This window comes from Anolis sagrei, chromosome 2, assembly GCF_037176765.1.
Source record: "Anolis sagrei isolate rAnoSag1 chromosome 2, rAnoSag1.mat, whole genome shotgun sequence".
Lineage (NCBI taxonomy): Eukaryota > Metazoa > Chordata > Lepidosauria > Squamata > Dactyloidae > Anolis > Anolis sagrei.
In genome coordinates this window covers 33,380,094-33,407,805 of record NC_090022.1, presented here as the reverse complement: position 1 = coordinate 33,407,805, position 27,712 = coordinate 33,380,094, and the positions used below count along the sequence as shown (strand labels likewise).

At 39.8% G+C, this 27,712-nt stretch overlaps 1 protein-coding gene across 1 annotated transcript in view; it reads right to left on the bottom strand.

The window, feature by feature from the left end:
* The window catches only part of C2H3orf49 (chromosome 2 C3orf49 homolog), a 48,571-nt gene extending 21,091 nt beyond the window's left edge, over positions 1-27,480 (bottom strand). The window contains exon 1 of the mRNA XM_067464777.1: positions 27,467-27,480. Within this exon, the coding sequence (XP_067320878.1) occupies positions 27,467-27,480 (14 nt within the window). The remainder of the gene's footprint in view (positions 1-27,466) is intronic.
* Positions 27,481-27,712: the final 232 nt, after the last annotated feature.

Below are 27,712 nucleotides of genomic sequence, written 5' to 3'. Positions count from 1 at the left end.
GATACTACCTGAACATTAGGTAGAACTTCCTGACTGTGAGAGCTGTTTAGCAGTGGAACTCTCTGCCATGGAGTGTGATGGAGGCTTCTTTTTTGGAGGCTTTTAAACAGAGGCTGGATGGCCATATGTCGGGGGTGCTTTGAATGCGATTTTCCTGCTTCTTGGCAGGAGGTTGGACTGGATAGCCATGAGGCCTCTTCCAACTCTATGATTCTATAATTCTAACATTTGGTCCATTTTTTAAAAAATGTTGTTGTTGTTGTTGTTATTATTATTATTATTGATACATTTACATTTTACTTCAATTTATTCTCCCAAAACAACCAGAATACATTCCTTAATGTGTCTCATTAACCTGAACTGACTGACAATGTGTTATATATATATATATATATATATATATATATATATATATATATATATATATATGTAGGGGTGGGTGGGTTGAAAGGCAAAAAAAAGCTTGTATTTCTCAATAGATTATTATGGCTTAAGAAGGAATATGTAAAGTAACAGTAGAGAGATCCATCAGAGCCCAGATAATGGATCAAAATATTCTTGTTCATATTTATTTTGACAGCTTATAAAAGGCATCAGTAAGCAAATGTGTCTCTCTGCATTTGTGTTCCATTGTTAACATCGGTCGTTTCTCTTTCCATGCTTATTTGCTTTGAAATGATTCATTCCAGCTCAGAGGGTGAACTGGGCAGTCAATTTAATAAAAGCGTAGTGATTTCATCAGGAAACAATAGCAAGACTGCAAAATGCACCAATTGTATAAATAGAATGCAAGGGTAAAAGAGGCATTGAACACTCTGCTATATAATCTACCGCAGTGGTTCTCAACCTGTGGGTCCCCAGGTGTTTTGGCCTACAATTCCCAGAAATCGCAGTCACATACATTGTTCCTTTCCTGTTCTGTAGATCATGGAAAACAATGGTTTGCTCTGCAATAACATTTTTTGATATTTGTGTGACAGCAGTTATTTGTCCTGATGTGTAATCTATATTCAGGACAACAATTAATTTATTTCGTGTACTTCTACCCCCGCCCTTCTCAACCCCCGAGGGGGGACTCAGGGCAGCTTACAAAAAGGCACAATTCGATGCCTACACAATAATACAAATAAACAAGCTTATGTAATGACAGAATATGGAGAAACAGAATGATTTTACAGCCAAACAAAAAAAATGTTGATTTTTAAGTCTGTTTCTGGAGTTATCTGGGGTGCTGATTCAGAAAATTACATTGGATAGATTGCATCAATTAGTTTCTTAGATATGGCTATCATGTTTTTCTATGTGTGAGCAGATGATGACTGGTATACATTCTCTATCTCAAAAACTAGAGCTGAAAGGGGAAAATTGGTGCCATTTTTGAATCAGCAGGCCAAATATACCCAGAAAAAGGTCTAACATTTTAGTCACCAAAATGTGTGTTGGCCATTATTTTCAATTGGCAAGGGTCAAACAATGCTGCATTTTCTCACCTTCCTTGTTTCATTTATACTCCAAACATATCATACAGAAAGCTGTACTAGCCTTGGAGTATGAGGAAGTAACAATATGTAGATAATACCTTATTACTAGGAGAAAATTAGCAGAGACTTTTTTTTTTTATTATATCAGAAGCGATGAGAAACTACAATTGGCTGTCTGCAGAGATTTTGTCCAGGGGTTGCACGGATGTGTTACCATCCTATTATAGGCTTCTGTCATGTCCTCTCATGGGAAGCTGGAGCTGACAGATGGAAGCTTACCCCATCTTGTGGATTTGAACCTCCAACCTTCGGGTCAGCAGTTGAGCCAGCACAAGGATTCAACCCATTGTGCCACCGCAGCTCCAAGCAGAAACATGGTACTGATAAAAGTCAAATGGAAGTTACAGCTAAACATTAAGAAAGCAAAAACAATGATCACAGATTTGTGTATTTTAAAAGGGGGTGATGAAGACATCGGAAAAAGCTTAATTTTCTATGCCTTGAGTCATTCATAAGTCAAAGTGAATGCGGCAGTCAAAAAATTAGATACCAAAGTGGAAGTAGCAATCAAGAAATTAGACTTGGAAGAGCTCTATGAAAGAACTAGATAAGATTTTCAGGCGGAAAAATGGTATTATTGAATCCAAATGTCAGGTTCCTCCAGGCCATAGTATTTCAATTTGTATATGAGATTGTGAAAGCTGGACTGTGAAAAACACTGATAAGAGGCAAAACTACTCAAATGTGGTGTTGGGGGAGAATTCTGTGAGTACTGTGGACTGCCAAAGAGACAAACAAATGAGAGTAAATTAAGCTTGAGCTCTCTGTAGAAGCTGAAATGGCTGTATAGATATGTTTGTTGTGTGCCTTTGAGTAATTTCTGACTTATGGCAACCTTCACTTTTCTTCTCCCTTCCCTTTTTATTGCAGATTGTTAAATGTTTTTGTCTGATATTTTTATTTTGCATTATATAATCCTAGATAGATAGATAGATAGATAGATAGATAGATAGATAGATGTATGTTACACCAGTGGTTCAAAAATGCCATTTCAGTGACTCAGTATAGCATTATAATTCCAGACAAAGTTTTAAAAAAAGAAAGGAGGGAATTCCTGTTTGGAAGGCCAGTAACATCATTTTGCCCTTCCACTTCATAGCTGCATACTGACATTGACCTGAAACCATTGTAAAATATTGTCCTCTTTTTATGTATTATATTTTGCTCATATTTCTGTCTGATAATTCCTAAATATGGGTAAGGGAAGAACAATACTGAGATTAGAAATGTGTATAAACTGGGGAAATTGTATAGCACAAACTAAACAATGAAAGAATGATGGTGATGGTGAAGTTACTCCTATAGAAACCAGCTTGCCTCTGACCTGAAATTAAACTTCTTCCTCAATAAATTAAAAAAAATTAAAGGCATGGGCCAAATCTTGAGATAGGGTAGCTCTACTCTTTGGAAATGCTTTATTGGGTTATTCTTTCAAGAAAACAATTAGTCATCTCTATGAGAACTAATTATATAGCAGGGAATGATACTTCAGCAGTGTCTATAATTAAGGAACAATTTAGAGTTTAATTATAAGCTGCTATCTTCACTGGCTGATAGTTCAGCCATAAAACAAACTTAAGCATGACCATTTGCAAGGTGCAGAAGAGGACGTCAGCTTTATTTATAATTACAGACTGTTCCCTAAGTTTACGCTTTGGGGTGAAATCATGCTAAAATCCTCAAATGTTGGGAGGGAAAATACCCTTTTATTATAAATTATTCATAGTTGTGGATGTTCTTTTGATGAGCATGTCTCCCTTGGGCCTTCTACAGTTCTTGCTCCATGATATTTTAGCACCAATGAGAATCGCACAACTTAAGCCAGAAGTGAAATTTATTAGCTTCTACAGCAAAAAATACAAAGCCTTATTGGAGAAATCCAGCCGCAAGCTATAGGCCAGTTTCTTTTGATGAACTGGAGTCCACATAATAATTTCTTGTAAAGCCGAGGTCAGCATTAGTTGCTTGCCACATAAATTACCTTTTGAGTAAGTCATTATAAGTTTTGGCATGGCACCATTTAACAGTCGCTTGAAGAAAAATTTACGAGAAAAATAGGTTGACGATGGTATCTACACTGTAGAAATAATGCAGTTTGATTCCATGTTAACTACCATGGTTCAGTGCAATGAAATCTAGCTGAGGCATTTGCAGTCTTTGGCAACTCCCAAGATATATTGTCAAAGGCTTTCACAGCTGGAATCACTGGGGTATTGTGTGGTTTCGGGTCTTTATAGTTGTTTTTAGCAGCATTTTCTCCTGTAGCTGGCATCTTCAGAGAATCTGATGGTAGCCAAGCAAGTGAAGTATATATATCTGTAGAATACCCAGGGTGGGAGGAAAGAATCATTGTCTGTCAAAGAAATGTTGTTGTTGTTCATTTGTTCAGTCGTTTCCGACTCTTCGTGACCTCATGGACTAGCCCACGCTAGAGCTCCCTGTTGGCTGTCACCACCCTCAGCTCTTTCAAGGTCAATCCAGTCACTTCAAGGATGCCATCCATCCATCTTGCCCTTGGTTGGCCCCTCTTCCTTTTTCCTTCCTTTCCCCCAAGCATAATTGTCTTCTCTAAGCTTTCCTGTCTTCTCATGATGTGGCCAAAGTACTTCATCTTTGCCTCTACTATCCTTCCCTCCAATGAGCAGTTGGGCTTTATTTCCTGAAGTATGGACTGGTTGGATCTTCTGGCGATCCAAGGCACTCTCAGAACTTTCCTCCAACACCATCGTTCAAAAGCATCTATCTTCCCTCAAAGAAGTGTAAAGGATGCAATTAGCAAGGTAGAGTTTTATGTGTTGAGTAGGATTCACCCATTAGCATGTGAGTAGGGCATCTACATGGAAGTAGCCTGACCTTTGTTCCATTTGAATTGTTTGCTGCCTGGAGACATCCTTTGTCTGGGTAAGCCCTTGATTGCTTACTGTCTGGACACTTCCTGTTTCTGGATTGTGTTCTTTAGTCACTGGATCCCATCACAAAGGTTCATGGAATCCTGGTGGGGGTTGTGGAGAACCTGTCACTCCACTGAAATGAGCCCCCCTAGATGATAAAGGATAAAGAGTCTGGACTGTCTCTTCTAAAATCGAATGTTTTAAGGGTATGTCCTTGTGCACATCAATGAAGCTCATAATGGACCCTAAATATATATTTTATCCGGAGCAGTTTCTTGCATGACTTGTGTAGTCATGGCACCTAATTGCAGATATATTTTTAGTATCCTTTGAGTCACTATGGATCTGACGTCCTAGTATTTTGGGTTCGTTTGTGCTCATTTATTCTATCAACCATGGTTTTTTTTTTTTGGCACATTCATGGACTTAAATGGATAAAGAAAAACACAATTCTACCAGAAAGAAAAGATAAGATACCAATGGTATGTACTTTTCTTTTACCATTATTGGCCCCACTGGAGTTCTGACTTTCCTTCCATTCTGTCAAGTATGTCACAATCCTATGCTGATAAAGTGACCTCACTCTTCTTAAGACTTTTACTGCGAAGGAAATGTTTTTTTTTCTCAGATCATACATTCAAATTTGAAAATGCCTTGCAATTTAACTCCAAGTAGGCAAGTAGTCTGAGTGGTTTGCCTCACCATGGGCAGGTATTTTCAATCAAGGTAAGGCTCAGGTAGTAAGTATAGTTATTTGTGATCCTTATAACTTCCCTAATGAGAGCTACTTTAAATCTTTTTATAATCAGGCTCTTCCCCACATCAGGAACAGCTTGTGTACAGCCCAGACTAGCTATGTAGTCCAGTCTGTTTCAACAGATTTTATTGATGAAGGAATAGTGAAATTATGCAGTTAATACTGACACTTTCTACTAGAGATAGGGGAGGGAAATAGTTTGCCGAGGCTTCTAATGGATGCTAAGTAAAATTTTACTACTTTCTAAGGGGTCTGGGGGCTTGGGTGAGGGGGATAGGGCCTCCGGACATTCTCTTGGGCTAGTCCCAAAAGAACGTCTGCATACCCACATCAGAAAGCGCATGCTTTCGGGCGTGGATGCGGACAGCCCCCACAAACATCTGTGTTTTTTAATGTGGATGTTTGCGGGATAAAGGGCTGTCTTGAACTGACCTAAATCTCTTGTGCAATTTTTTGATCAATATATGGTGGAAACTTCAGTCTGAAGTTGACTACCGAATTGCACAGGAAGCTGGAGAGAAAAGTACTTTAGGCATCGCTAGGTCCTCCAATGCAATTCTAAGATAACCCAATAAATGAACGCATGTTCAATGAACTCAGATTAAGTGAGCCTGTACAGAGCATTGTGTGATAATGTCCTACACTGAGAACTGTATTAGCAAAACAATGAAAAAAGCTTGATCAGTGCAGCTCCCTTTTTAGACAGTATCTTGATTGTTGTCTCCATGTTTAACAACAGTATTAGCCACCAGATGGCAGACAAGGTCATAAGATTGTGTTAGCAGAGCCAAAATGCCTTCATTAATTTTTGACAAGTTAACAGTTTTAAAAGAAGACATACTCTTGCTTCAGTCTTTCAAAGACAGATGATTTACAAATTCACTTTAGGACTAATCTACAGCATTAATCTTTAATCAATCATTACTTTTGATTAAAGAAAAATCATTAAGCAGTTTTAAGAAATAATGGAAACCACTAATTGCTCATTTAAGGGAAAGTTAGGGAGATTATCAATATTAGTTTTTTAAAATAGTCAATTTGAATAATAGGTAGAAGTGCATTATATTAGAAGAAATAGGATAAGTGGATAACTATAACTATTAGCTGAGAGTTGGGAGTATTTTGCTTTTCTTCCTTGTTTGTTGTTGTTTTTTTTGTATTGTAGTTGTTTAGTGTAGTTTGTAGTGTAATTTTGCTGATTGTAAGTAAATTGAGAGTGGAGGGAGAAATTGAAAGAGGACTAAAATTAGCAGCAGCATTTTGAAAGCAGCTGAAAAATGTGAGGACAACATGAAATCAAGCTGAACGTCTTCTGGCAAATCAGGATAGTTGGAGGGTATAGAGAAAATAATATAAAAAGCCAAAAGTGATAAAAAAAACTAAATAAGTGCATATATAACTTTTTGTTTCATTTTCCCAACTTTTACAGATCTGAAAGAGATAAAATGGGGGAAATGGTAGGAAAGGATACAGCAGTCTTTCCAAACTCCTTTCTTCATTTTCAGATTACTTTGGAATAAATCTGTACACATTCCTCTCTGTGTTGCAAATTGATAGTCTGCTAGAGGGGGCAAGTGGGGTCGGCCCATCCACATAGAATTATGGAAGTAATGGTGATGTTCATGGCAAGATTCTGATGGTAGTAGAAGTGATGATGACCATAAAAAAAACTCTTAAGCAACATTATTGCTTTACAAAGTTTTAAAAATTGAATTTTGAATACATTGATACAACTATGTGCTGTAACCATTTATATGGTGATATCAGTCAGACAAACCCACTCAAAAAGAAAGACAAACCCTCACCTTGACCACAGTCTATCACACACACACACGCACACACACCACTGGCAACATCCTCAAAGGAACATAAAATCAGATTCCAACCAGTCTCCTTCCACACAGGGACATGCCCTAGCTTCAATCCACAGGTATCCTGTGGGGATCTATAAAAAGGCACCATGATGTGATGGGTTGACTGGAGAGATATGTGTTGGCAGCTGATTGGCTGAGCATGGCAGGAGCTAGAGTTCTGATTGGCTGTTGTCTCTAGCTTACTGCTGGGATAAATGGTTTTAACTGCCATTTTCACCTCAGAGAGTGAAGAGAGCGCTGACTGGAAACAGCCAGGAAGGAAATGGCTGCCAGCTCTCTGAAGCCTGATCATTTCTAAGGCATGAAGCATATTTTAAAGACTGTTTAAAAGGACTGTTTATTCCCTCTGTTCTCTGTGTGAAATCAGAGAGACTGTTGCATGTTTGATTTTTTTTTTTGAATAGAAATGACACTTTATTATACTGTAGGGTATATTTTGGTTCAGAAACTGTGGAGATTGGAAACTTGTATGATGTATTTTGTACACTCCTGGTTGGCCTAATAAACGCATTACTGTTCTGTGGATTTGGATATTATTGTATTTTGCCGAGGCCAACAAATCTATCCCTCGATATATTTGAGACAGCAGGGGTAATGATAATTATATAAAAACCAATGAATTTTGGAATGTGGAATATATGGACACATTTGGATAACACAAACAAGGAACATTCTGAATATAGGACTGCTATTATTGCAAGGGAGCTGATATATTTTAATACTGATATAGCAGCACTCCAAGAGACCTGAAGAGAAGGAGAGAGATAGCTAAGGGGGGAAAGGGGGAAACTACACCTCCTTTTGGAAGGGACTCCTTGAATAAGAACAATGAATACATGAAGTTGGCTTTGCTATAAAAAATGACCTTATGAAGCATCTGTCTGAAGCACCTGTCACAATTAACGAATGACTCTCATTCTTCTGAATTAATCTCACCAAAAAACAGCAAGTAACTATCATAAGTGCCTATGCATCAACACTAGATGCTGACAAAGGCATCAAGGAAAAATTCTACTGTCAGCTGGATACCATTCTATCTCAAACTCACCGAGGAAGCTCAAAACTTGAGAAAAATGCAGCAGATTTGTGGGATAAATTTTTAATGTGAAATCAGGAATATGATCCTAAGAGATCTGGCTAAAATACCCATGAGGAAACCAAGAAACTTCATTTCTAGATGACAACTGGAAGACCCTGTAAAAATGGATGATAAGAAAAAAATATCTTTGAAAGACTAAAGATAGATTACAAGATCTTGGTTAAAAAAAATCGAGAAGAATGGGAACTCTACATTAAAAAATAGAAGAAGATGGTTATAATAGGACTTGTCATTCAAAAATATGAACATTGTCCTATATATATACATTTTGTATTATCTATTCTTCCTACATTTAGGAATTTTGGAAAGTAATTGAAATAACACTTTTAAATTAGTTTTGGAATGTTTATATACAATTTTTGTGTAATATATCTACGTCACACTTAAGAGATCTTGAAAATTGATGACTTCACAACTCTTAAAGAGATTAGGAATGTTTACATAGAAATATATAAGCTTTGTGTAATATTAAGGGGTTATCACAAACCTTGTTTATATACTACTAACTTAATAACAGATCATTTTGAATTTTTAGATTCCTTAGGTAATAATTAGATTTAGATAATGATTTGAAAGAAACAATCTGATAAGAATAACCAAGATGAACTTCTACAGAAGAAAGCCAGAAAAGAAAAAAGAACAATATGAGATAATACAAGAAGATACCCCAATCTTTCCTCCCCCCCCCCCTTTTTAACCAACTTTTGCACCATTCCGCCTTGTATGTGTGTGGAAAAAAATGGGAATATCTAATATTTATAAAGGAAAAATTATACTGTCTGGTGGATACTATTCTATCAGAGATACCCCAGGAAGATAAAATCATCCTCCTGTGTTATTTTAATGCAAGAATTTGGTGAGATGTTGATCTGTGGCCAGAAACGATACAGAACGATGGAATTGGCAACAGCAACTCAAATGGCATTTTACTTCTCACCAAATGTACAGAACACAACCTTGTCATCACCAATAGACTCCTTTGCCAGAAAAATCTATTTAAGACATCATGGAAACACGCCCAGTCAAAGCATTAGCACCTCTTAAATGATATAATTATATGTGTCAGAGACCACCGTGATGTACTTCTCACAAGAACCATGATGAGCACTGATGACTGCTGGACAGGCCACAGATTAATTTGATCTCCGATGGCCAAATACAGATTTCAAGAAAGAAAGAGAAAACATAAACAAACACCCAACTCCTCCAAGAGCTCTCTGAACGAACCCTTCTCCAAGCAACACTCAAGGGTCATTTACCCATGGAACACCCTGAAAATATTGAGGAACACAGGAATAAAATGAAGACTTCTATTATTACATACAAGCTGCCTCACCATGATAAGGTGACAATCCATAAAGGAGGTATACAAAAAGAGATTTAAAGATGGGCTTAAATGTAACTTCAAAAATTTTGAAAAAAAACCCCTGTGATCTGAGAAGCTCTGGCTCTCAAGTGATCTCACTGGAGGTCAGCTGTTACCAATAGTAGCCGGGGGGGGGGGGGCTACTCAGGGTGGTCTGCAAGAAGGCCTTACTGGTACATTATTTAAACTGTTATGTTTATTCATATCATGATCTGATCACCATGCTCAATATATCCCATATGCATGGGGCTATTGGGATAACGATACAAAAGGTTTGCTAGGGTAGATCCTCAGCCCCCCCTTTGAATCCAACTCACCCACCCCCCCCCCCAGAATCAAACTCAGCACCCCCTAAATCAAAATCTTGTGTACGGGCCTGCCAACAGTGCAATGGATTTTGAACAGGCGAAAGGGAGAAATGTGTCCAGAGGAAAGCACATCAAGCAAACCCTTGTCGGTACTGCCTTCCATCTTGAAATCTATGTCTTCATTATGAAAGACCATACGGATTCAGAATAGGCTCTGCAGTCATTTACAGACTCACCGACAAGACTCAACTCTTGGAAGTTAATCATACTTGGCTATGAGTGGTCACCTATGATGATGATCCCTGCCATGCAGTGAGATGTGTATTCACTCCACACTCCATTTGGACTGAATTTCATCAGATTTTCCCCCCAGGGTGGTTCTTTCTTTGTGGATAAAGGGAAATGAACCAGGACCCTTGAAGCCTGGAGAAGAAGCAAGGCTGTGTAGGTGGATGGAAGATCTCCAACACTAGTATTATACAGCTTAAAGCCCACCTGTGACAAACAGCTTCCTTTTGTCCTTTTATCTTCTGTAACAAGAAAAACCTTCCTGTACATCACTGTAACTCTTGTGAAAAAAAGTCTTGGAATAGGCAATTGAAATAACTGCATATAATATCTATGCAGTTATTTCAATTGCCTATTCTGAGACTTTTTTCACGTACTATTATTTCCCCCATTGTTCCAGCAGTTCCAAATGTCAGATTGTAAATTCGTTGGGGCAGAGATTTATCCTCTGTTACTTGGAAGAAAACCAAGCAGAATGTGATGGAAGTGATAGATTTGTGATGGGATTTTGGTGGTAGTAAAATACAATAATATCCAAAATCTAAAAACAACAGAAGCATAATTTTAATTGGTATCATCTGACTTCCTTACACATATCAGATATCCCACCAAATAGAAACAATGGCTTTAAAAATGACATCGTAGATTTAGTTTTGAAAAGCTTATGATGCCAACTTTGTTCTCTCAGTTAGTCCCTAAGGTGCTACAAGATCCTTTTGCATACTTTAAAAATGACAGTCAGCAGAGTTTTGTCTGACATTCTCCACTGAAACATACATATTCTATTATTGCAGTAAAATATTCAGGTTAAGTACGTTCATACAACTCTACTTGTATCTGAATACATTTATACTACAAAATACACATGGCTTTGGTGGCATGGGAATCCAAACTTCGTAAGATATTAACACTTTCACCAGCTTTCTACCTTGAACGTGACTTCTCTTCTTTCTTTCTTTCTTTTCTTTTCTTTTCTTTTCTTTTCTTTTCTTTTCTTTTCTTTTCTTTGCGTGTCAAGAGTTACTTGAGTTTCAAGTCGCTTCTGGTGTGAGAGAATTGGCCCAGGGGATGCCAAAATATTTTGATGTTTTACCATCCTTGTGGGAGGCTTCTCTCATGTCCCCACAGAAGGAGCTCATCCGTGTTCTCCCTGGATTTGAACCCCTAACCTGTCGGTCTTCAATCCTGCTGGCACAAGGGTTTAACCCATTGCACTACCGGGGGCTCCAATTCTCTGCTGAGGAAACAGCATGTGTCTGTTGGGGTCCTTCCACTCTACGCCTATATCTCAGGATCTGAACTCAGATTATTTTCTTATCCCAGATTATCTGGCAGTAGAGACTCATATAATCCAATTTAAAGCATATATTATGCCATCAGATCCTGGGATATAGGGCAGTATAGACAGGCCTCACAATCCAGCCACTGGGGGCTCCAGAAACTGTCCTTCCTACTCCTTAAAGTCCGATGTAGAAATGATTGTATCATTCAACATTTTACCACCAAAAACCAGGACGCAGGTGGCCAAACAATGTCAGAATGAGGTCAAGATAGCAAAATATATTAATGAAACACACATACTAAAGAGGCAGTAGCAGTTTGCTTATGATTAAGTCTACAAGGAAGGACAAGACTCTGCTCCTTTGTCTTCTCTTGTGCTTTTAACTGAGTACAAACCACTTTTGTACATTGAATTCATTTTGAAGCAGTGGAAAAATGCTGAGGGCAAAGAGGGGAAGAAGGAAAAAAGAAGAGGAAAAAAGAGAGAGAAAACTAGGATGTTCGAAAAATAATTGAAAAGGTGGGATGGCAGAGAATTAATTGAGATGGTCCCAGCCAAATCAGCACAGATGGAGGATATGATATCATATTTTAGTTGGAATTAACAACTGGATTTAGGTATAACACATTTATTGTCATAAATATTTGCAAGCCAGGATTATCTTGAATTCAGGATGCATAGTCCTGAATTCAATCCTCAGCTGTGGGTAAAATGAGCTCTTGGTATCCACTGGGGGTTGGTTCCATGATCTCCTGTGGATACCCAAACCATGGATGCTGAAGTCTCAATATATATGATGTGCATAGTAAAATGGTATCCCTTATTTAAAATGAAAAAAATCAAGGTGTGCTTTTTTAAATAAAAAAAAATCAAGCCATGCGTTGCTGAATCCGTGGATGCAGAATCTGTAGACATAGAGGACTGTATACAGAGATATGGTATGAAGTGGAGAGTGCTGTAAGTGTGATCAGAGAGAAATGTTATGCAGAAATCTGTAATTTTCAATGGCCATTTACAAAGTAATTATTCACAAATATTTATGATATTCACAAATATCCTAACTTTGGTAAGCTTATTGCAATGTATAATATTTATTTCTCCAATGAAAACAGTTAGGTGCAAAAAACACTTAGCTTCAATGAGATTGCATTTTTAATGGCCATATAATGTTCTGGAATCACCAGTGAGTCCATTTGCTGATAGCAAGGCAGGCCACTCATCTTGAGACAGAAGTTATTATAATCTTTTCTCAATGGCTTCGATGGCTGTGAAAACCCATTTCTACATATGCCTAGTTTCTTCAGCTGATTTCCAACCTCTCTGTTGTCTAATAACTATTCTAGTTCTTCTGCAAATGTAAGCATTTTGACTATCCAAGTGGTCGGACGCATTTCCTTTATGCACTGCAAATGAAGCTCTCCTGCATAATTCCTTTATTTCACTTGAAAAAGAAAGCTCTCCTAAATCATTTCCTTGCAACACTGATTGTATACATTAAAAATCCACAAAGACCTAATCCCACTCCATATGCTATTTCTATAAAGGATGTCCCAGGTACTCAAGAACAAGGACAGACTGCATAGTTATGAGATGGGGGCAAAATAAGAACATTGCCCTACAAAGAAGAATTTTCCTCCAGTTCCCAAATATCAGTATTGCCATAACTGAAATTTCAGCTGAATACTTAGAAATAGAGTCCAAACTCAACTCTTGTAAGGTTAAATTTAGCAGATTTGATTATTTGCATGTTTGCCATCAATAATGAAATGCAATTTTGGGAAGCTTTTTTGGTTTGCAGAAAATCACGGATGACATGCAAATTTGAAAACGTGAAGACAACTAAAAAAAGTTTAATAAATCATAAATGCATAAATATATGCATTTTAGGTTTCTGTTGAATATGGTCAGCACTATTAAGAAGGTTTAGACCAGGTATGGGCAAACCCAGGTCCAGATGCAGCCCATTGGGCTCTTTTCTCAGGCCCACCTCTCTCACACCATCCTATCCTTCCTTCCTTCATTTTCTCTTTCCTTCCTCCTTCCATCCTTCCTTCCCTCCCTCTTTCTCCCTCCTTCCTTCCTTCCCTTCCACCTTTTCATTTTTCCTCTTTCCTCCCACTCTCTCTTTCCCTTTTCCTCTTTCCTTCCTACCCTCCATTCCCTTCCACTCTTCCATCCATCCATCCTTTTCTTCCTCCCTCTCTCCCTCTCTCCCTCCCTCCCTCCTTTCCTCCTGGGGGATGTTTAGCCGGGAGAAGAGAAGGCAGCTAAACCATGTTTCAAGATTTAAAAGGGTGTCTCACTGAGAAGGAGGGGGAAAACTGATTTTCTGCTGCTCTATAGGGCACAAGGGAGCAATGGGTTCAAATGGCAGGGAAAGAGATTTGACTGAAAAGATTAGGAAGAACTTTCGGAGAGCAGGAGCTGTTAAAGAGTAGCATTCAAAATTGTCTGCCATGGAGTTCTAGTATATCTCCAAGTTACAAACCTTAGATGTTCATAGCATGCAGCCGTGGCAGGTAACATTAAATCCTAGTGCTATTTATTTATTTATTTATTTATCATGATAGAAGCAAATTTAGGATGCAGTTATAATTTATAAAACTACAAGAAAAGAGATTCCATCTGAACATTAGGAAGAACTTGCTGACTGTGAGAGCTATTCAGCAGTGGAATTCCCTGCCCTGGAGTGTGGTGGAGGCTACTTCTTTGGAGGCTTTTAAACAGAGGCTGGATGGCCATCTGTCAGGAGTGCTTTAAATGCAATTTTCCTGTTTCTTGGCAGGGAGTTGAACTGGATGGCCCATGAGGTCTCTTCCAACTCTATGATTCTATGAATAAACCACAAAGTTAAAAAACTATAAACACAGTTAAAAACCACAAACAGAGTTTAAAAAACGCTTGGCATTATACTATATTTCCTTTGACCAGAAGTTGGCCACTTGGAGTGCCTGTGGTGTCGGTGTAAGGAGGTCCTCCATTGTGCACGTGGCAAGGCTCAGACTGCATTGTAGTAGGTGGTCTGTGGTTTGCTCTTCTCCACACTCGCATGTCATAGACTCCACTTTATAGCCCCATTTCTTAAGATTGGCTCTGCATCTCGTGGTACCAGAGCACAGTCTGTTCAGTGCCTTCCAAGTCGCCCAGTCTTCTGTGTGCCCAGGAGGGAGTTTCTCATCCAGTATAAGGCACTAATTGAGGTCCTGGGTTTTAGCCTGCCACTTTGGACTCTCCCTTGCTGGGATTTTCCTGTGAGTATCTTTGTAGATCTTAGGATGCTGTTTCTTGATTTAAAAGTTTTGGCATGCTGGCTGATATCCAAACAGAGGATGGGCCAGAAATGTCAATGCCTTAGTCCTTTCAATGCTGGCTGCTATCCTGATGGATGTCAGGTGGTGCAATACTGGCAAACAGTATAATTTCTTCAGTGGTGTAGAGCACAGACATTTTGTGATAACGCAGCATGCTTCATTAAGAGCCACTGTTTTAATGTGGTGTGATGTATGCCACACTGTATTCAACAGGAGAGTAGCAAAGCACAAGGACAAATGTATTCACTGTATCTGGTTGTGATCCCCAGGTTGTGCCAGTCAGCTTTCAAATTATATTATTTCTAGCACCCACTTTTTGCTTAATAGGCAGTGCTTCTTGTAGGTCAGAGAACGGTCCAGGGTAACTCCCATATATTTGGTGTGCTGTAATGCTCCAGTGGGATTCCTTCCCAAGTAATCCTCAGAGCTCGAGATGCTTGTCTGTTCTTAAGATGAAAAGCACACATCTGCATTTTAGATGGATTGGGAACCAGCTGGTTTCCCCTGTAATCCTGGTGCTATAATTGTGTGGCATGAAAGGGCCCCTGGTGTAAAGTTCTGCACCTATGAATTTTTGTTGATATGATCATAAGATTTTTCAAAGAAGTCTGTTTCAGTACAAGAACAACTACAAATACAAAGTATTTATGTGACATCTTTAAGACTAATCAGTACAGCTTTTCTGGGTCACAGCTTGCATCTTCTGTTGCAACATTAAAGGACTGAATGAGTTTTTGTGGAACTTCTCTTTCATGTAGGCAGGCATGTATGCATTTAGATTCTTCTATCAGTGATTTATCAAAGATGATATTCCTTATTTATTCATTCATTCAAAACAAACAAGAAAACCAATATTAACATAAAGAAGCAGAACAGAAAAACATAGTACTTACACAGGGCATTAGTTATATTGTAATGGTCTTGAAATGAAAAATGAATCCCTTTGTAAAGGTATATTGGATTAATCTACTGTAGATGGACTCGTGGGTCAGTGGAATGTGGCTTTCCCCCCATCATTACTTTGATTCATATAAGAAATAAATTGGAACCATGTTACCAGAAAGATATTACTATCTTTCTATTCTTTTTCCTGTCTGACTTACTACGACAGTTTTTCTCATGTTCTTATACTACAGGTCCAAACTAGGTGTTGTAGGGTTTTTAGAATTATTGGCAATGACCAGTTTGAGTAATGACATTAGAAAGGACAAATAAAAATAAAGAAATAATATATGAGTATTTGCTTTCCTTTCTATGTTTTATTAAAAACAAATATTTTACTCAGCGTGTCAAATAAGTGCAAAAGAACAAACTGAAATACAGCTTATTGACACAATAAAAGCTTAGATAATATGGTAGGTTAACAGATGTTAATTCAGATCAAGTTTCATTCTCTCTTCAGTTTTCTCCCTTCCCTAAAGTCCTGCTTAAAAATATGCAGTGGGAGTGTTACTAGAGGATCGATGATCTGTATAGATTTTATATACAGGTAGCATTTAATCACTTTTGCAATAAGATACAACTGGTTCACCTACAGAACGATTACTGAGGAATAATTCAGTATTTTAAAATGTTCAACAGATTAATTTCTGGCAGCAGTGGCATTTTGGGATTTGTACATTATAAATACTTTGGATATTTTTATTAGTTCTTTATTGATTTCTCATCAAATTGTGCTGTATCAGTGACTCAGGATACAGGGATGATGTCTATAATAAAAATCATTTGTTATCCTTCATTTTGAAAGTGAAAAGAGGGTGGACTGTGCTTTTTAAAAGATAAATAGTGAATTTGTTTGCTGAATATGGTAGAAAACATAACCAGGCACCAGGAGCCTAAACAGTGTCTTCTACTTAATAACTGCTGGTAGCTGCATAAGCAGTCCTTTTCTCTTTGTCACTATGGACTTCATCAGATGGCCCTTGGCAAAGAAAGGACAGTGGGAGACAGCAAGGGAAATAGTAGGGCACAATTTAGATTGAATTTCTTCTCCTGACATGCCATTTTCTCACACCAGTAGGACTGCAGAGAGAGGCTTGCACTGCTGACAGGCTTCTCCAGTAAGTTTTGGGTCCAAAATGGGGGAGGGGGTGAAAAAGAGCTGGATGGCATCCTGAGTCAATCTTTGTTTGACCTGGGATGCGATCTAGCCACCCCTCCCAGGAAAGCCTGGGGTTTGGGTGCAGGTGGGTTGCTTTAACTTGTTTCCTCTTGGGTTTTAGTACAGCGTAGAAGGGCCCTTATTTGATTGGTTGCTGTAGCTTTTGAAGACTCTACAGCAGTGGTTCCCAACCTTTGGGCCTTCAGGTATTCTGGACTTCTGCTCCCACAGTTCCTAAAAGCTGGCAAGCTGGCTGGAATTTCTGGGAGTTGAAGTCCAGACTTCCTCCTTTTTTCCTTTCTGGATAGAAGCAAGTAGACTTTACTGGATGCTCTTTATCGCATCTCCCTATGGACTCTATGTCGTGGGCAGGAGGAAAGCAAGGGAAAATGTCCTTAAGAGCATGGACCTGACTTACCCCAGTAAGATCTGTCCTCCAGATGGCCAGCCATCCCATGACGTTTCCCCATCTACATCCCACTTCCCTCCACTTCCCACTGCTTTCTTCAACCAGGAGTTGGGGAACACCTGACTCCAGAAAAAGGACTCCTCTCTCCTTCTTCGTACACTGGCAAGATGGATTTCCACACACAGCCAATGGCTGTGTATCATGGAATGGCTTCTGTTTTGCCAGTTTACAAAAACGGTAAGTAAACAGTGGAAAATAGAGTGGGATAAGGTCATGTGTAAAAAGAAATAATTACTCCATTACACCTGGGAACAGCAATTTAGTTAACATTTGTCTTAATTTCCAAACAGTTCAATTGTTGGCATGTGCAAGAGGGAGAGGGAGGAGAGAGGAGAGAAAGTGTTATTAAAAGCTGTGTGTTAACAACTGTGGTTAATGCATAACACTTCATTACAGCATAAGGGACTGTCTCTTTAGCGCTCAGGTTTTGACCTAGAAACCCCAGGTCCTGGAACAATCCTGAATTGGAAATTATAGAATCATAGCATTGGAAGAGACCACAAGGGTGATCCAGTCCAACCCCTTGCTTTGCAGGAACACTCAGTTCTAGTCCTTCCATACAATTTTTGACTCTTCAGGATCATGCCCCCCTCCCCCCCAGCCCACATTTGTAAGCTTCAAGTCCTTCAGCTCTTCTCTTTATATACCACCCTGCTTGGAGACAGATAAGCCAGCAGTATGTCTAAAATGTAGACACATTTGTCCCTATGGAAACTCTACAGTTGTGGTACGACCAATCTGGGGTAGCTCATTAATTCTCATTATTTCAACACTGACTTCACAAGCCCTTACCAGATGTATTGGGGTTACATACTTATGTTAATTAAACTGTACTGCATTCATTAGTCATTTCTCACTACCTGAATACTAAAGACGCTATATGTTGTTTAAAAATAGAAGCGGTGTCTTTTTTTTAATCATAGCATTTTTCACTTGGGTGACTTGGTCATAAATTAGCTTGCTGGAAAAAACATATGTAATTCCTTTGGCTCCCTCCCCTGTTTTTGCCTAGTGAAAAATCAATATTATTATTCCCAAATGTTATCCAGAGAGCTCTCCATCATGTTCCCAGAGAGACTGCACAACTTGCTGTACACCCGAAGAAAACTCTTGATTCAGCTACTGCTTTGTAATGGCAGGTACTTAAATATGTGAAGGGCTGTCATGGAGATGATGGAGTGAGCAGTTCCAAAATTGTTGATTTAAATGTATAAGAAAAAGAAAAAAAATCTACATTAACATTAGGAAGAATTTCCTGATAGTAACAGCTGTTAGGCATTAGAAGATACTCCCTTGGAGATTTTTAAAGAGATGGTACTTGGCTGTATTTCTATATAGACAGAGGTTAGAGTAGATGGTTCTATGAAGGCCCCTGAAGCTGCCACATATGTGGCCTGGAAAAGACAATATTATTCTTCATCCAGAACTAGTACTTCTGCTGACTTGGCATAGGCAATATAATTGGCAGAGGTTATCCAGATAAGACTTGTTTAATTGGTCCACCTACCAAAAAGTGGTCATTCCTTCACTTACAGTTTTGAAATAAAAATTATATGGTGACTACTGTGAGAACTACTTGAACAGTGGATTCCAACATGGCAGCTGGTTGAACTAGATGGCTCTTGCAGTCCCTTCTGATGCTACAATTCTGTGTTTATCGTTGTAGTTTTTCTATAACACTTTAAAAAGTGATAACTGAAGCATCTTTTGCTTTACTAGTCAATTTCAAAAATATTTTGGGAGAAAGCATTTGTTGTTGTTGTTGTTGTCGTCGTGTACCTTCAAATTGTCTCCAACTTATGGTGACCCTAAAGTATGCGACTTGTTCAGGGTTACCCACTGGGATTACATAATTTAGGATGAATTCAAACCTTGGTGTCTAGAGCTATAGTCCAGCAGTCAAACCACTACATCTTGTTGGCTTTCTGCAGTATTTTTAGTTGTGATTTACACCTATTATGACAGACAAAGGCATTGTTTGTTTCTCACACTCAGTCAGAATAGCTGGGAATTCTAGCTTCATCATGACTGAAATTTGGATCTGACTGAACACAGTGGTGCATTTTGAATTAATGATTTTTTTTGTCTTGATAATTTTTTATTTTGTTGTGCAAATGGAAAAAAGAAGAAAAAGAAAATAATAATAAAATACATAAAATAAAATAAAATGTTAACAAGGTGTTATACAGCTATCTAATGCAAATCATATATAAAATATTAATGACTGTTCAATTATCACTTCTTATCAAATCCCTACCCTCTTACCCACACCCATGAACTCATCACCCAAGACCTTCGACACCACCTCACATGGATCTCATATATATGCATCTGACCTTATTTATTATCTTAATAAATTCCCTTTGGGGCTGATTTCAAATCTACCTTTGTCTTCCTTTCCAGATAGCCAAATGCCAGCCTCCATTTATTTACAATGAATTAATACCCATCCAAATCTGAAGCCTCTTCCTGGAGTAGAATCAAGATCACTAGGGGCATCATCTGGCAATGTGACAGGATGGCAATATAATAAATATCTTACATTGTGTATTGGAAAGGCAATTATTTATCTGATTTTTTGAAATTTGTTTTTCATTTATCACTATTCCTGGAGGTGATAGTGACTGTTCAAGACAGTCTTTATTAGACTGAATATTTAAACATATTTTTATTTTTTCTGAGGAAAGTACAGTAGCCACATTTTAACTCCATGTAAGTATAGTCCAACCCCCTTGTCCACAGGAATATATTCTTCCCAGGCATAAATATAAGAAACCATGGATAATAGCAAACCCAATTGGAATAAGGGACTTTGGTACAAGAATATCTTAGAGTCATGCTGGAGGAACTTTAAAAAAAACAAACCCATGTCTACTGATGACATATTTTTTGGATGTGGGTGAATGAAATAATGGATACTAGTCCTACAGATACGGGGCGTGTATTGTACATGAGAATGATCTTTCTGTCACAATTGAATTCATGAGGTGGTGGAAGTTCTTGCAGAGATTATAATGTGGATAGCTGGTTTTATCCAACATTAATTGTGTTGCTTGATCGAACCTTGTGGGTCCAACTGTGCTAATGGTAGAGATCATCCCAGTAAATGTATGCATTAGGGATGATTGGTATCCCAATACAGTGCAAAGAAATGTTGCTCTAGGATTTTAACTGCAGTAGTAATTAATATAGGGAAAATTCTTGCTAGGATCTTCCCACTTTTAATAGGTATGTCAGTCTTCCCATTTGCTGGTCTGTGGTCTGGCATTATTGGAAATATAATCACAAAGGCCACAGCTAGGTGCATGTGGGTATGGAACCAAAAACCAAATTGTATTGGTTTAATAAAGACAAAACTATGGTTCACCTGCTGAGTTGTACATTGCACTTAGCTTTGTCACGGTATTGAGAAAGGCAGACTGACTCGTACAAAAAAGGTATACTTTAATAGCTCTTATAAATATTGCCATAGACAAAGAAATTTCCATTGAAAAGACAATTGGCAGGGATCATATTGTGGAAAACTATGCCATAAACAATATCATCTTCAGCCTTGATATGAACCATGACCAGCAGAAGTAAGTTATGAGGGGTGTGAAGCATACCAACCTTCAGAAATCACAGTTTGAATCGTTTTTTTAGTCTTTATTTTATTGAATGTTTTATTAGCTCATGTACAGGTGGTAATAGTACATTTATTTACTTATAACAACAACAACAACAACAACAACAACAACCCATCCTCTCTCCCCAAAAGGACTCAGGGTGGTTAATACAAAAAGTCCAGCAAATAACAAGGAAAGCGAAGAAACAACAAAGGAAAATAAAATATTAACAGTCAATACTGGACTAGAAGAATGTTTCATGGTCAAAGAATCCTTATTTGAATAATCTGCATTTTCTTAGAGGAGACTTTTAGTGATCAGTTGGAGAAGCATAGTAGTTCTTTCTGGTCAGGTGGAGGTTGATGCTACTGCAGATGATTATATATATATATATATAGAAATGCTCTGTGCATAATGAATACCTTAAAAACAAAAAAAACCCTACAGGGCCAAATGTCCCCAAATTTGGCAACAAAACTCCTCACAATCCAAGGAGTGACCATCACTGAAAGGCCCCCCCCCCACAAAAACACCTTTAAATTCAAAAAAGGAAGAAGACAACACGCCTCCCCTGCCCCCCTCACGCTGAGGACACAGAATGAGGGTTCTGAAGCAGCAAGGGCAGCAATGGTTGCTGCTCCCTGCGTGTCTCTCAGCCCCTAACTAACACTAAGGCAAGGGATCAAAGGGCAGAGGCTGAGGAGAAGGGGGAGGGGGAGGAGAGAGAGGGGGGAAGGAAAAAAGAGGGAGGCGGGCCACACTCTGTGCACACACTCTCTCTGTCTCCCACAGACTCACACCCCCACAGCACAAGGGAAGGAGGAAGGTGCCATGATGGGGGTAATAGGGACACACGAAACTGACATTGCTTGGAAAGGAGCTCCAAAGACCATCCAGCCCAACCTCATTTGGCAGTAAAGGAAGACACCATCAAAGCCCTCACAACAGATGGCCAACCAGTTGGAAGGGAGCCCTAAAGGCCATCCGGTCCAACACCCTCCTTCCCTCCCTCCCTCTCTCTACTTCCCTTCCTTCTCCTTCCCTCCCTTCCCTTCCTCCTTTTCTTTCTTTCCTTCCTTTTTCTCCTCCCCTCACCAACTTCATCCTCCTTTATTAAATCTACAGTGTAGATGCACCCAAACCTTCCACATTGCCATGTAAAATCCAGATTATCTACTTAGGACTGGATTATATGGCAGTGTAGGCACACACACACACATGGATGGATGTTGAATCACTGGTTGGTGTGATATGTGTATATATATATTACATGTATATATTATACATATATATTATTGTTATATATACTACTATATAATATAATGTTACTTCTATATATTACTATATTAAATCGACTCATAGAATAGACTTAGAAGGGACTCAATTCTCAATTCGGGCAGCCACAATGAAGAAAACAATTAGTTTCTGTGCTTTAAATGTCTATTGTTATTAACATACACTAAAAGTAGAGGGAGAGCAGGATGAAAATACACAATTTGATGTGTAATACAGGAAGTTTGTGGCAGGATAACATCCCAGAAACGTAATACATTGGGATATTCTATCCATATATGTAAGTATGAACCAAAAGCTCTCAGTCTGAATCTTTTATGAGAACACAGGTTACATGAGGGGCAATGTGTCCCAGGAAACTTGTTTTAAAAGCCATCCCCTCTCCTTGGGATACTACACGCTTGACTTGCGGAATCAACATCATTTAGTAGCCATTGCTGCTGCACCAGGAGGCTGATGAGCAAAATCAGGAGGCCTGCTGGTAATACTTTTGCTCCTTCAGAGCTTGGGAAAGTATACTTTTGCTCCTTCTTCTAAAAGCTGCCTTTTGACTTGCTTTGTTTCAAAACAATACTTTCCCAAGCTCTGTCTAAATGTATTTGAATCCAAGGACACATACTTTGGTGATTCTCTATTGTCTATGATCCTTATACTCACTAAACAATTATAGCACTGTGATTTCACTTTAATTGACATGGCAACTTGCTATAGGACCCTGGAGTTTGTGCTAGATCTCTGGGAATTCAGAATCCTCCTCCTCCAACTGCAAAGCTCAGGATTGCACAGGATGCTGTCATGGCAGTTAAAATAGAATTACAGTGTTATAACTCTCTTGTGTGGAAGGGTCCTTATGTTACCTCCCAATCCTCTAAAGAGGAACAGATTTAGTTGAAGATGCAGACAGGAAAGTGTCATCTGGTTTGGTCATAAATCCATTTATTAAGAATACAGAGGTTTTTGAGCTGTCATGGGAGCTAATAAATTTGGACATGGGGCACTTTCCCTAGCAAAGTCTTACGCATACACCATGAGGAGAGATGTGCATGGGCCAATCATAGACTGCTACCCAGGTGAATAAGAACAACCCTCCCCGCCCATCCCCAACATGCAAACAATTGTCAACTGCATTACCCAGTATTGGACTAGCAGGAACTAAGGGGGACATGGCCTACCAACAGCTCATTTCATTGAGAGTTGACATGACCATCTTGTCCAGGTGAGGTGGATGCAAAACTCTATACTCTTGCTCTCATGTAGGATCTTTTCACACATGGCTGAATAGCCCCATTTTGCTGCTTTTGACTGGGGCCTAGATCAAACAACATTCAGCAGGCCTTGCCCATATTCCTCCTGAAGTGGAAGGGAAGCTTCAGAAGGCACCTCCGCCTCTACCATGGGGAGGAAAGTGTTTTTAAGGTAGCTCCAATTGAGCTACCTGTACTTTCCTTCCCTTTCCTCCATACGATGGTGGAAAGGGCAGCGGGGCGCTGTACGTTGCCAGACACTGCCACCCTTTATCCCATATTATGGGGACAGGGACATGGTGCCAATGTGCTCCGTTCTGTCCCCATCATATGATGGAGGAAGGGCATGTGGGATGCCACAAAACAACTCACACACCCTTCCTTTCACCAGTGACTGCCAGGACAATGGCAGGGCCTTCCTGGGCCATGTGAAGACATCCCTGGGCCATGTGAAGGCATGTTTTTTAGCTCATAACCATCATATTTGAAACCAACATGGAGACAATGGATTTATCAATATCTAGTCATTCATGGTTAAGGCATAGACCAGAAATATCTTTTTTTTTCATCTGATTGCAAATGCCTATTGGATCAATGCCAAACTACCTTTCTGTGTATCGGTGAGCTGGTGACACCTGGCTTCAAAGTGGAAGTTGATAGTCTCCACATGAAAAAAGAAGCCCCAGGCTAGTTGTATTAGTTGACTGGTATGATTGTTTGAAAGCATCAAACCAACTGCTCTCATATAACCTTTTAAATAAAAGTGAGCCCAAAAAAAGGAGAACAAAAAGCCAGGTCTTTAGAATGGGCAGCTCTGGTGTTGGCAATTATGAACCTTTCCAATCTTTTTCAAACCAGTCCACCATATTTTGCCTTTGAAACTGTAGTAAGAAAAGCAACGCATTAGTTTGGCTCTAGAGTTTTGTGTACTTTGTGTGATGAAAGGAAAAACTGACATTCCTTCATCTGCTCTCTTCCCCTTCCTTCTCCTAATTAAGGCATGGGCAAACTTGAGTCATCCAGGGGTTTTGGATTCCAACTCCCACAAATCCTAACAGCTTAAGCGGCTGAGGGGGAAAAAGAAAGGGCCCAAGGCTGTTAGGAATTGTGGAAGTTGAAGTCCAAAATGCCTGGATGACCCAAGTTTGTCCATGCCTGCCCTAATTCATCCAGATACTGAAAGGAAGAGGAAATGCCAGTTGGAGAAAGTCCATTCTAGAAAGATTCCAATCCATTTCATTTCAACCAGGAAATCTATTTGTCGTCCTAGAGTGCTTTGGAGGGGAAACATAATAAAGCCTCTTTCATCATCCTGCCCCAAATGTGAAGAAAAGTATTTTAGCCAACCCTTTTTTTTATTCTTGTCCCATCAGAATTATAACATTTGAAACAGTGCACTTAGGAACCACTGCCACCTTTGTGAGATTTAATGTTCCTATTAAAGGGATTACCCAACTCTGATTTTTGTTTTTACTTATAGACCAGACAGATGCTATATATGAGTATCATATTGATTTCACCTGAGCTCTGGCGGGGTTGCACTTTAACTAGCAAGTATAAAAATTTCCAGACAGTTTATAGCTGGTATAAATCAGAGAAAGTTCTTGTGAAGCCACTTAGTTGGCTTTTCCAAATTCTCATGTTATTTGTGAGAATAGCCGATGATAAACTTTTGGATCTGATGAATGTCTAGAAACAAAAACCGAACTTACTGATATGTGCTGATTTTAAACAAACCCACCATTTTGATGACTTCTTTTTAATCAGATCTATCAGCAACAAAGTGCTTCCAGAAAGCACTGTGATTGCGAAGATAAGAGATTACGATGGAAACAAGCCCCCTGATGAATTTCCGTAGGGCATTTGTGCTGGCAGACTTGTGCTTGTTTCCTTTTATTATTTTTGCTGTATACTTCAAATGGGTTTGGGTTAGACCTAAAGCTGTTAGATATGGGAGGGCTTTGACAAGTGGCATAACATTGCTGGAGGGCTGGTTTTACTAAACTTCCAACCAGTAAGTAAGTAAAAGATGAATGTGCAGTTAATATGTACCTGTGAATGATAAATTGAATTTGTCTGAGCAGTACTTCAAATTAACCTCTGGAGTCTTATAAGAAAACTGAAACCATATGAAGTTTTTATAGCTTTGTGTGATATTATAATATTTTTGAAACTGATAAAACTGTTGTCTAGAAAACAGTTAAATTCAACAGTGAATGTACTTGAATTTTTAGCAATTGCATGTTTTTTTTCTTTTAATAAATAAAACAAGTTTTCCCCTTGTTATCTTCCTGGGAGCAGCCACTACACTGGACTCTGTTTTTGAAGAATGGTGGTTGTTTAGGAGACTGGAAACTCAAGCCAAGTGTTGTGCTGGAAAGGGCTGGAATGGAATAGCTAGTCTCTGACCGAGCTAGTCTCTGACCGAGCACGGGTTAAAACCGCTACTAGGGCTTACACTGCCAAGAAATCCTTCTTGACTGCCCGCATAACGTCTGCAGCCAATAGGCCAGAATTGTTCCGGGTTGTTGGGGAGCTCCTCCACCCTCCTGAGCTGGAGGGGGGGGGGATCCCCGAAGACTCGGCAATTCGGTGCAGCGATTTGCAGGCAAAGTCGCTCAGATACGTTTTGAACTGGACTCCAGTTTAATGCAATATCAAAATGAGGTAACCAAGGCTCCAGTCTGTCCAATCTTGTGGGATTCTTTTTGTCTTGTTTTGCCTGATGACATTGATGGGATCCTTGGGGCTGTGAGGGCGACTGCCTGTGCTCTGGACCCTTGCCCTTCCTGGCTAGTCAAACTGGCCAAGGATGGGTTGTTGGATTGGTTTGTTTCCATCATAAATGCATCACTGAGTCAAGGGAAACTCCCATCCTGCCTTAAGCAGGCGGTGGTAAAACCATTATTGAAAAAAAACCTCCCTTGACCTCTCTGTGCTAAATAACTACAGACCAATTGCCAACCTCCCTTTTTTGGGCAAGGTGCTGGAGCGGGTGGTTGCATCGCAGCTCCAGGGGTTCGTAGACGACACCAACTTTCTAGATTGATCACAGTCTGGTTTCAGGCCCGGGCACAGTACCGAAACAGCTTTGGTCACCTTGGTGGGTGACCTCTGCAGGGAACTGGACAGGGGGAGTGTGACCCTGCTGGTTCTCTTGGATATCTCAGCGGCTTGCGATACCATCGATCATGGTATCCTTCTGGGACAGCTCTCTGGAATGGGACTTGGGGGCATGGTTTTACTGTGGCTTCGGTCCTTTCTGGGGGGTCGTTCCCAGGTGGTAAAGCTGGGTGACACCTGCTCGGGCCCCTGGCCATTGACCTGTGGGGTCCCGCAAGGTTCTATTCTGCCCCCCATGCTTTTCAACATCTATATGAAACAGTTGGGAGAGGTCATCTGGATTTTTGGAGTTGGGTGCCATCTCTATGTGGATGATGTCCAACTCCACTACTCTTTCCCACCGGAATCCAAGGAAGCCCCTCGGATACTGGACCAGTGCCTGGCTGCTGTGTTGACCTGGATGAGGGCAAACAAGCTGAAGATCAATCCCGACAAGACAGAGGTCCTCCAGGTCAGTTGAATGCCTGACTGGGGTATTGGGTGGCAACCTGTGCTGGACGGGGTCGCACTCCCCCTGAAAGTGCAGGTCCGCAGCTTGGGGGTCCTCCTGGACTCAGCGCTGACGCTTGATGCGCAGGTGTCGGTGGTGGCCGGCAGGGGCCTTTGCACAATTAAAACCTGTGCGACAGCTGCAACCATACCTCATGAAGCCTGATTTGACCATGGTGGTCCATGCCTTAGTTACCTCTAGACTGGACTATTGCAATGCACTCTATGTGGGGCTGCCCTTGAAGATGACCTGGAAACTTCAATTAGTCCAACGCTCGGCAGCCAGACTTTTAACCAGGACAAAGTACAGAGAGCTGTCAACCCTCCTGTTTAAGGAGCTCCATTGGCTGCCGTTCATTTTCCGGTCCCAATTCAAGGTGCAGGTTATTACCTACAAAGCCCTGAATGGTTTGGGACCTACCTACCTTTGTGACCGCATCTCCTAACACAAACCTGCATGATCTCTTCGATCCGCTGAAGAAGCCCTTCTCTCTCGCCCCTTCCTCTATCGCATACTCGTCTTATGGGAACAAGGGAGAGGGCCTTTTCCGCTGTGGCCCCCCGCTTTTGGAATTCGCTGCCTAAGGAGATCAGGCAAGCCCCCACCCTAGCTGGTTTTAAGAAAGACCTAAAAACCTGGCTCTTCTGTTGTGCTTTTGGAGAATGACCAT